Genomic DNA, 10,989 nt, shown 5'->3' with positions numbered 1-10,989 from the left:
GTTTACTGTATTTAATGATGTAATGTATTTATTGTACTTTTGAATAAAATGTCCTTACTGAATAAAATGATCCATATCTTTTTTCTTTTAATTTTAAAAATTCTTATTACCCCAAACTTTTGAATGGTAGTGTATCACTGTTTCTACCAAAATATTAAGCAACTGTTTTCAACATTGATAAAAATAAGAAATGTTTCTTAAGCCGCAAATCAGCATATGATTTCTGAAGGATCATGTGACACTGAAGACTGAAGTAATGGCTACTGAAAATTCAGCTTTGTCATCACAGGAATAAATTACATTTTAAAATATATTCCAATATAAAATACAAGAAAAAATAGGAAAATAAATTGTAATATTATTTCACATTACTACTTGTTTTTACCGTATTTTTACCAAATAAATGCAGCCTTGGTGAGCATAAAATACTTTTTCCAAAAACAACTGTATTGAGATATATTAAATAGTGAATAGTGTTAAAAACCTGAACATTTTTGAGATATAATTTTTGTTAGCTCTGTTGCCCAGTGCTAATTTATAACGACAAAACCTGGCAGCATTTTTGTTTTATCCTTTCTATTTACGTGTCTGACATGTAATTTATCCTTTGTGTCATTTGCATTGCTCAAACTACAAAGTACAGGAATTAGTGTGGCAAGACTGTATTTAAGAGTGTCAGCGTCTGTGTGTGAGTATGTGAGCATGTTTTATGCTAGGTTCATGCAAAAGCTCACCCACGCAGTAGACTCACTGCCCTCATTCAAAACATGCAGATCAGTATCAACAAGTTCCCTCTCAGTCTACACACACTCACACACACAAATGCACGCACATACAATGTTTACACGACACTACTGGTAGGACGCTGTGATCCACAGTCTTGAGGACACAAGGGAAGCGGGCAACAGAAGCAATCCACCCAAAACACACACACCTACACAAACCCACAGTCTTTCAAACGTTTCTCAACAAAAACTATCAGAGATAAGACACAATTGCAGCTGAAATTTATATTATGGACGCTGCAGTCAGCGGTCATCGCAAATGTCACAATGCGTGGCCTTGAGTAATGGCCTCTAGAGTCAGTAAAGTATTGCTGAAGTATGTTCTTTTAAGCTCTGACCTCAGAGAGGTGGTGCGCTCATGCCTGATTGGGCAGATAAGGACAGTGCAGAGCTGGGATTGGCTGTTATCTCCCTTCCTCATCTGTTCATCAGTATACCTCACTCAGACACTGAGATCAGCATTTTGCAGTGCCGCATTAAAGTGTGTGCAGGCACACCTTTATACACCTTTATTTCATACAGTTTGTCTATTGTGTGCATTACAATTTGAGTGAAAAATTGGTAACATTTTACAATAGGGTTCCATTTGTTAACATTAGTTAACTAATAAAAAATAAAAACTTCTTAAGCACTTATTAGTCTTCATATCAGCACTTACAAATACACATTAGTTGTTTGTTAATATTATTTAATGGAATAATTAAATTCCTGCCCTGTCTTGAATTAACAATTAAAAGTTTTATTTTTATTAACTAAAATTAACAAATATTATTAAATACTGTAACAAATGCATGTAACACAGTAAAATAATTTTTCAAAGTTGTAAATAAAAAAAGATTGCTCAAGTATGTTTTACAAGAAAATACTTCAAAAAGTTCATGTTTGTTAAGATTTTTTAATGTTTTTGAAAGAATTCTCTTATGCTCACCAAGGCTTTCTTTCAGGACTATTTGATGAATAGAAAGTTCAAAAGAACAGCAATTATTTGAAATAAAAATCGTTTGTAACATTTTACAATCAACTCAAATTTTATTCAGACACCTTCAACATTTCTCACATTATCACAGTTTATTCGCTATAGTTTAGAAAATGGTAATAAAATATGACAAGAACTCAGAGTTATACTGTGTCAGAACAAATCCATCTTGATAATGTCAGATAACAATTAAGCAAAACATAGTCAGGTCAAAGTGTCTGAATAATTTTTGGTCCCAATTTTTTTCCAATTTTACTGGTAGTCCACTGTATGAATAATTTTTGGGTATAATATGTCACAGTTTACTTTATTTTGCTATCCTCACTTACATAAATAAACTATAGTGTCCTGCACCCACTAGTAAAAAAATATCAAAAATTATATCTGGTGTCTGAATAATTTTGGGTTTAACTGTATTTATGAATGTAATGTATTTATTGTACTTTTGAATAAAATGTCCTTACTGAATAAAATGATCCATATCTTTTTTCTTTTAATTTTAAAAATTCTTATTACCCCAAACTTTTGAATGGTAGTGTATCACTGTTTCTACCAAAATATTAAGCAACTGTTTTCAACATTGATAAAAATAAGAAATGTTTCTTAAGCCGCAAATCAGCATATGATTTCTGAAGGATCATGTGACACTGAAGACTGAAGTAATGGCTACTGAAAATTCAGCTTTGTCATCACAGGAATAAATTACATTTTAAAATATATTCCAATATAAAATACAAGAAAAAATAGGAAAATAAATTGTAATATTATTTCACATTACTACTTGTTTTTACCGTATTTTTACCAAATAAATGCAGCCTTGGTGAGCATAAAATACTTTTTCCAAAAACAACTGTATTGAGATATATTAAATAGTGAATAGTGTTAAAAACCTGAACATTTTTGAGATATAATTTTTGTTAGCTCTGTTGCCCAGTGCTAATTTATAACGACAAAACCTGGCAGCATTTTTGTTTTATCCTTTCTATTTACGTGTCTGACATGTAATTTATCCTTTGTGTCATTTGCATTGCTCAAACTACAAAGTACAGGAATTAGTGTGGCAAGACTGTATTTAAGAGTGTCAGCGTCTGTGTGTGAGTATGTGAGCATGTTTTATGCTAGGTTCATGCAAAAGCTCACCCACGCAGTAGACTCACTGCCCTCATTCAAAACATGCAGATCAGTATCAACAAGTTCCCTCTCAGTCTACACACACACACACACACACACACACACACACACACACAAATGCACGCACATACAATGTTTACACGACACTACTGGTAGGACGCTGTGATCCACAGTCTTGAGGACACAAGGGAAGCGGGCAACAGAAGCAATCCACCCAAAACACACACACCTACACAAACCCACAGTCTTTCAAACGTTTCTCAACAAAAACTATCAGAGATAAGACACAATTGCAGCTGAAATTTATATTATGGACGCTGCAGTCAGCGGTCATCGCAAATGTCACAATGCGTGGCCTTGAGTAATGGCCTCTAGAGTCAGTAAAGTATTGCTGAAGTATGTTCTTTTAAGCTCTGACCTCAGAGAGGTGGTGCGCTCATGCCTGATTGGGCAGATAAGGACAGTGCAGAGCTGGGATTGGCTGTTATCTCCCTTCCTCATCTGTTCATCAGTATACCTCACTCACACACTGAGATCAGCAGCACTGCATTAAAGTGTGTGCATGCACACCTTTATTTCATACAGTTTGTCTATTATGTGTATTACAATTAGACTGAAAAATTGGTAACACTTTACAACAGGGTTCCATTTGTTAACATTAGTTAACTAATAAAAAATAAAAACTTCTTAAGCACTTATTAGTCTTCATATCAGCACTTACAAATACACATTAGTTGTTTGTTAATATTATTTAATGGAATAATTAAATTCCTGCCCTGTCTTGAATTAACAATTAAAAGTTTTATTTTTATTAACTAAAATTAACAAATATTATTAAATACTGTAACAAATGCATGTAACACAGTAAAATAATTTTTCAAAGTTGTAAATAAAAAAAGATTGCTCAAGTATGTTTTACAAGAAAATACTTCAAAAAGTTCATGTTTGATTCTATGTTACTGGCCATTTCTTTCCAATTATTTGTTAAATTTACAAGCATATTGTTTACAGGTGTTGTACGTTAATTTAGAATTTTGCCCTTCATTGTGTTGTGTTGCAGGGTTAACGGAATTGTCTGTAAAATTAAAGGGGTCCTATTATGCTCTTTTACAAAGTCTTGATTTTGTTTTGGGGGTGTACTAGAACAGGCTCTCATACTAGGTTGTTCGAAAAACACATTATCTTATACATATTTTACATTATTACAACACCTCTCTCCCCAGTATGGCATGAACGGCTGGAGTAGTTCCTGTATCAAATGAAGGCCCGCCTTCTGAAATACGAAATGTGTTGTGATTGGCAGCACTCGGCGCCTGGTCTGGAAATGTCATGCCCCTTACCATAGCCTCCTGCGAGCTTCAGTGTAAATATTGCGTCAAAATCAAATCAATTTGAGCGCGATTTAAACCCGGATGATTGTAATCACTCTAAGTTTGTCTGCCTTGTCTCCGACATAGTGATAACACTCGTTGCCTTCTTTAGTGCAGCTCAACCAGGTCTCGTCCCATTCGTCGATCTTTGTGATATCACAAATCCCGGAAAATGTGCGTTGTAGTCCAAACGAGTCGTTCGTTGTAGTTTTTGAAAAGTAATTTCTGTTAAATAAAATATCTGCTTTTGAGCTTTGTAACTTTGCAGATCTTTTTTATGCTCAAACAGCAACATTACAGACTAACTAAAGTTGAAAAAGTGAAAAAGCATAATAGGACCCCTTTAATGGATAATGTCCTGGCAGGAAATTGCCAGTCCTTTTTTTTTTCTTTTTTTTTTTACAGTGTGCATTTTTTCAGTAAGCTTGCTGTTTTTTTTTTTTTACGAATGAACAAAACTTGACAAAAAAATTACCCTCTAATTTATTTTATTTAAAAAAACTAATGAATAGTTTACATAGTTGCATAATTTTATATCACTGACCAATTGAATATTCAATATATTGGCCAGTCCTACTTGTAAGTATGTGAGTTCTTACCATGCTCTGTGAATATGGTCATTTCTCAGGATTTTCACAGATACCCGTGTCTCTCCGAGGAACACATCCTGTGCCAAGTTACCATTATTCCACAGCTCCACCCTGCATGGAAGAATACAAGAGAGCACGCATTAGCTAAATGTTCATTTACGAACACACATACACAAACAGAGCTCTGTTTCAATGTATTTAACACACGTTTGAACTTCTCCCATTCAAACTGAATCTGAAATTCAGCACGCAGAGCACAGATGCAGTTGCATCAAAGTGGGTTAGTCATTTTTCTCTCCACTACTCAATGAAGCTTTTTTCTCATATCAAACATGCACACAAATATATTGCCTTTGAGTGGAAAATAAAAACCACACCAAAACCATGCATAAACACACACACGCCCACCCGTCCACCCACACACACATTAGTGTCATGAACTAATGTGCCGTCTGGTGGTTTCACCTACTCTTCTTACCTGTCAGCTTCAGCAGAGGGCTATATGGGACAATTCAGAGTGGCACATTACGTGTCAAATCAGATCAAAGCCACATTCATCAAAACATTTGTGACAGAACATACATTCGTCCAATCAAATAAGCACTCGCTCCTGATTATCATAATCATCCACAAACAGTCAATATGTGCAGTTATATGCTGTTTAAAAAAAGACTTTAAACAAAAACAAAAGTCTGCATCCAGGAAAGCAAAATATCAAACAAAACAAAACAAAACAAAACAAATAGATCCAGCTAGGACAGGCAAAGATGAAACAATGACAACATAATAATGGAGACGAGAAGAGAAGAGAAGAGAAGAGAAGAGAAGAGAAGAGAAAAGAAGAGGACTCACTTGATCTCTAGTTTCTCTATGTCCTCCTCCTCCACGTGAAAATGTGACCTCCCTTTGTAACTGCTTGACCTTGTGACCTGCCGAAACATTGGGAATTGTGAATGTATGGCTAACGCTACAGATGCATATGACAACATACTTTATTAAGTTGTTTAGGGGGGTTCAGAAACAATTTAAACTCACAAAATCAACATTCATTAACTAATATTCAATAAATGGATGAGGTCATACCTCAAAATGAAAGGTCTCCTCAAACTGAGGGTCACTGGTTTTCTTCTTCACTTTAGTTTTTTTCTGGTCAGACCTGAGAGAGAGAGAGAGAGAGAGAGAGAGAGAAACAGAAAGACACAGAGCAGGATGTTATTATTGAATCAGAGCGGATGTTATGTACTAATTTCTGCCTAGATCAGAAACAGAGGCTGAAATTGTTTTATGACTGACTGATTTAGAAACAATCACAATGGAGCATTTTGACTGTTTTCAATACTTAATTAGAAACCATCATATTTTATGCAAACCTCTGTTCCTTTACTGTAAACCTTGTGATTTTAGTGCACTATCAATATGACTTCAAAATGTTTATAAACCCACCTGGCGGGCCCTACAAGTGTTACTGTGGCGTATGGATCGCAGTTCTGCCCACTTATCAACGGCAAACCCTGACATGCAATTATCCTGCAACAAACACACAGCTGTATTAATGAGATTGTTTAAAAACATACATTCAAGTCAATAATGAAACCGCATTCTTAATCCATTTGACTTTTAAAATGTGACATAATTCCAAGTGAAACAGGATACTTAGGCTACTGTTTTAAGCTATCTAAATAATGCCTAAATATATATTTGGCATATATTCTTAAAATACAAAGCACCAGTATCACTGACTCATTCACATAAAGACCATGAGTATGTATTAATAAAGCAAATGGGGCAGTTTTGATTTTATGTTTGCCAGTCTGCCCAGTACTGCAGATTTTCATTCATTCATTCTTTCAATACTGTCAGTTTTTATCAAATTAAATGCCACGGATGGAAATATTATTAAATATTAATTAATTTATAATTTATTACTATTATTATTAATATCAATGATTTGTATGCTTCCTCCCACACACCTACATACAATGACACACACACACACACACACACACACACATATGTCTGGTTTGCAGACCGTATATTCTATTGCCTTACACCTAAACCTACCCCTTACAGGAAACTTTCTGCATTTTTAGATTTTCACAAAACTTAATTCTGTGTGATTAGCTAGTTTGTTTACCCGTGGGGACCTCAATTTAGGTCCCCACCATGACACGAGTCCCCATGAGTCTGTGTGTATTCAGGTTTAAGTCCCCACCAGAATAGAAAAACAGGTACACACACTCACACTCACACACACACTCACACACACACACACACACACACACATATATATATCAAATTGATCATAACTGATAGTAAAGACATTTACATTGTTACATTGCTTTACATTGATTTCTATTTCTGTTTTTAACGGTTTTCAACTGTTTCAACATTGATGAAAATGTTTATTTTTCCACATGAATAAATTACGTTATTTTAAAATGTAATGTCACAAAATGCAATGCAATATTTAAAAAAATATAGCCTATTTATTTTGTTTCACTTTAAAAAAATCTACTTATAATTTAGTAGGTCTTTAATTTGCAATAACAGCAAAAATTACAAAAAATGCAACTATTACGTGAATAATACAAACACTTTGCTGGAAATCAATGGCACACTGCGCAAAACATGACTGACTTGTTTGGAGATTTCTAGACTAGAAGTCATTCTTGAAATTTGATCAAATCTGAACTATTTTAAATAGGTGACATTCAAACCAGCTGAATTTTCAAAACAAATGTTGCCAGCAATAAACACAGGTACATGATCAACAAATGTGTTATGTAGTGGCCCAATAGGGCAAGTGACTGTCAGTGAACTGGCACTGAAATTCTCTCACACTGGCCCTCTTCCTTATTGTTGAGCACCGATGTTGACTTTTTCAGAGATTCCTCTACGTCACATGTTAAAATGTGAATGAATGAAAGAATAAGACGATGAAAGAAGAACGAGCATAAATGAAAGTGTCAGATAAGAAAAAATGAAATATGAAAACAGAGGCACTGCTATCCAAGACAGAAAGTAATTCACACTTGTAGTTGTCATGGTGACAGCCATGAAGAGGCGAAGGAAGGTGAGAAAGAACGACAAAGAGCGAGAGAGCATGAAAGAGAGAAAAAAGCAGTGTGACAGCAAAACAAAACCACAGGAACAGCACAGAACGAACTTCCTGCCGTCACGGCATCACTTCCTCTTTCGTCAACCTGCTCTGTGGGAGAGTGTGAATGAACAGCGATGGCCAGCATTAAACACACCGACACAAGTCAACAACTCTGTGTTGAGTCAAACCATTTTTCACACCGTTAAAGAAAATACATACACCCTGTAGAGGTGTGAATATGAATTTCACAGGTATTCTCCCCCACCCAGACAACACACACTTCTGAAGTTATCAACACAGTGTCCACAGCATACAATATGTAGTATTTCATGTGAAGCACCATGAAACCACAACAGTAAACCAAATAAGGACCATTTGAAAACATGCCTTTTTAATATACAGAAAAACTTTTATGAATAAGTAAGCATATAGCCAGGCATCCCCGTTATCTCAGTGGTAGTTGTCTAGATCAGAGATTCCCAAACCTTTTTGTCAGCCGAACTCTTTTGACATAAAATACTTTTTTTAAAACAATTTCTAGCTCATATTATCAGCATTTAACAGCACATTTGTTCACGGTTCTCTAGATATATTGGTTAATAGTCACATGACTTGCAGAAAAACCTAATAAGCATTTTGATTGTTTTTTTTAAAATTATTTTAATTAAGTTAAAAAAGAAATTGTGCTTAATTTGTCATGAACTGCGATATGATAAACATTTCATCTTATAAGACAGAAATCTAATATTATTGTAATAATATAATTGTGAATGAAAAAATATATTTGATCATTTTAGAGAGAGAGAGAGAGCGATAGATAGACATACATATAGATAGATTAAATTATTATAAAAAATTAAGACAGAAATCGATAATAGATAGACAGACAGACAGACAGACAGACAGACAGATAGATAGATAGATAGATAGACAGATACAATTATATTATAAAGAATGAAGACAAAAATATACTACTATTGTAACAATACAATTATACTTCAACTAAAAAAAAATATATTCTAAATATTCTAAATTAAATTCTAAATATTCTAAATTAAATACAATTCTACAGAATACTGTTATAATTATATATTATTTTTAGTACATCTTATTTTTCACTAAACTTTACAATACAAAAATGTCTTAAAAGCTTAAGGGTTTAACCTTTGAGAGAATTTATTTAAGCTGTGATGGCAGGGCAAAAAAAGGTCCTTTTAAAAAGACACTGGACACTAGAAAATGGATATTGGATTGGATACTAGTGAAACAACTACTAGAATATAATGAAATATAAGTGACATAGCCTATATGCTTTTGACATAAAAAAGATTTTAAATTGAATACTATTAGGACACACAGTTACTTATGAACTGCCAACAATGGAGAAATATTTTTATAACCACATGGTACAGTTAAGACATCTACCAGCAACGAATAAAGGGGCCCTTCTGACTAGCCAAACCTTGACCATTTAATTCGATATCCTGTTTCACTTTTAAGTTTGTAACGTTACAAAAGTATAATGGGTTGTGAATGGCAATTCATGTTGAGCTCAAATACACTAAACTCATGTAGAAACACACAAACACATGCACTGACCGACAAGCATCACTTACTGAACCACAAGCTGTTGGCAGATGGAGCCATTCTCTGTGATCAGTTCATTCAGCTTCATCTCTAAATGAACCACAAGTCAACAACTCTGTGTTGAGTCAAACCATTTTTCACACCGTTAAAGAAAATACATACACCCTGTAGAGGTGTGAATATGAATTTCACAGGTATTCTCCCCCACCCAGACAACACACACTTCTGAAGTTATCAACACAGTGTCCACAGCATACAATATGTAGTATTTCATGTGAAGCACCATGAAACCACAACAGTAAACCAAATAAGGACCATTTGAAAACATGCCTTTTTAATATACAGAAAAACTTTTATGAATAAGTAAGCATATAGCCAGGCATCCCCGTTATCTCAGTGGTAGTTGTCTAGATCAGAGATTCCCAAACCTTTTTGTCAGCCGAACTCTTTTGACATAAAATACTTTTTTTAAAACAATTTCTAGCTCATATTATCAGCATTTAACAGCACATTTGTTCACGGTTCTCTAGATATATTGGTTAATAGTCACATGACTTGCAGAAAAACCTAATAAGCATTTTGATTGTTTTTTTTAAAATTATTTTAATTAAGTTAAAAAAGAAATTGTGCTTAATTTGTCATGAACTGCGATATGATAAACATTTCATCTTATAAGACAGAAATCTAATATTATTGTAATAATATAATTGTGAATGAAAAAATATATTTGATCATTTTAGAGAGAGAGAGAGAGCGATAGATAGACATACATATAGATAGATTAAATTATTATAAAAAATTAAGACAGAAATCGATAATAGATAGACAGACAGACAGACAGACAGACAGACAGATAGATAGATAGATAGATAGACAGATACAATTATATTATAAAGAATGAAGACAAAAATATACTACTATTGTAACAATACAATTATACTTCAACTAAAAAAAAATATATTCTAAATATTCTAAATTAAATTCTAAATATTCTAAATTAAATACAATTCTACAGAATACTGTTATAATTATATATTATTTTTAGTACATCTTATTTTTCACTAAACTTTACAATACAAAAATGTCTTAAAAGCTTAAGGGTTTAACCTTTGAGAGAATTTATTTAAGCTGTGATGGCAGGGCAAAAAAAGGTCCTTTTAAAAAGACACTGGACACTAGAAAATGGATATTGGATTGGATACTAGTGAAACAACTACTAGAATATAATGAAATATAAGTGACATAGCCTATATGCTTTTGACATAAAAAAGATTTTAAATTGAATACTATTAGGACACACAGTTACTTATGAACTGCCAACAATGGAGAAATATTTTTATAACCACATGGTACAGTTAAGACATCTACCAGCAACGAATAAAGGGGCCCTTCTGACTAGCCAAACCTTGACCATTTAATTCGATATCCTGTTTCACTTTTAAGTTTGTAA

General features: G+C 33.6%; 1 protein-coding gene across 2 annotated transcripts in view; it reads right to left on the bottom strand.

Annotated features, from left to right (window-relative positions):
* The window catches only part of LOC107710946 (ras GTPase-activating protein 2-like), a 45,150-nt gene that overhangs the window by 18,482 nt on the left and 15,679 nt on the right, over positions 1–10,989 (bottom strand). For both annotated transcript variants that reach the window (XM_016515853.1, XM_016515844.1), the window contains exons 6-9: positions 6,296–6,379; positions 5,936–6,008; positions 5,705–5,781; positions 4,862–4,963 (exon numbers count right to left, since the gene is read on the bottom strand). In XM_016515853.1, coding sequence (XP_016371339.1) covers positions 4,862–4,963; positions 5,705–5,781; positions 5,936–6,008; positions 6,296–6,379 — 336 coding nt within the window. The remainder of the gene's footprint in view (positions 1–4,861; positions 4,964–5,704; positions 5,782–5,935; positions 6,009–6,295; positions 6,380–10,989) is intronic.

Source organism: Sinocyclocheilus rhinocerous, unplaced genomic scaffold (assembly GCF_001515625.1).
Source record: "Sinocyclocheilus rhinocerous isolate Xijiao unplaced genomic scaffold, SAMN03320098_v1.1 scaffold943, whole genome shotgun sequence".
NCBI classification, from domain to species: domain Eukaryota; kingdom Metazoa; phylum Chordata; class Actinopteri; order Cypriniformes; family Cyprinidae; genus Sinocyclocheilus; species Sinocyclocheilus rhinocerous.
The sequence above is the reverse complement of the archived record's forward strand: the minus strand, read 5'-3'. Positions and strand labels throughout refer to the sequence as shown.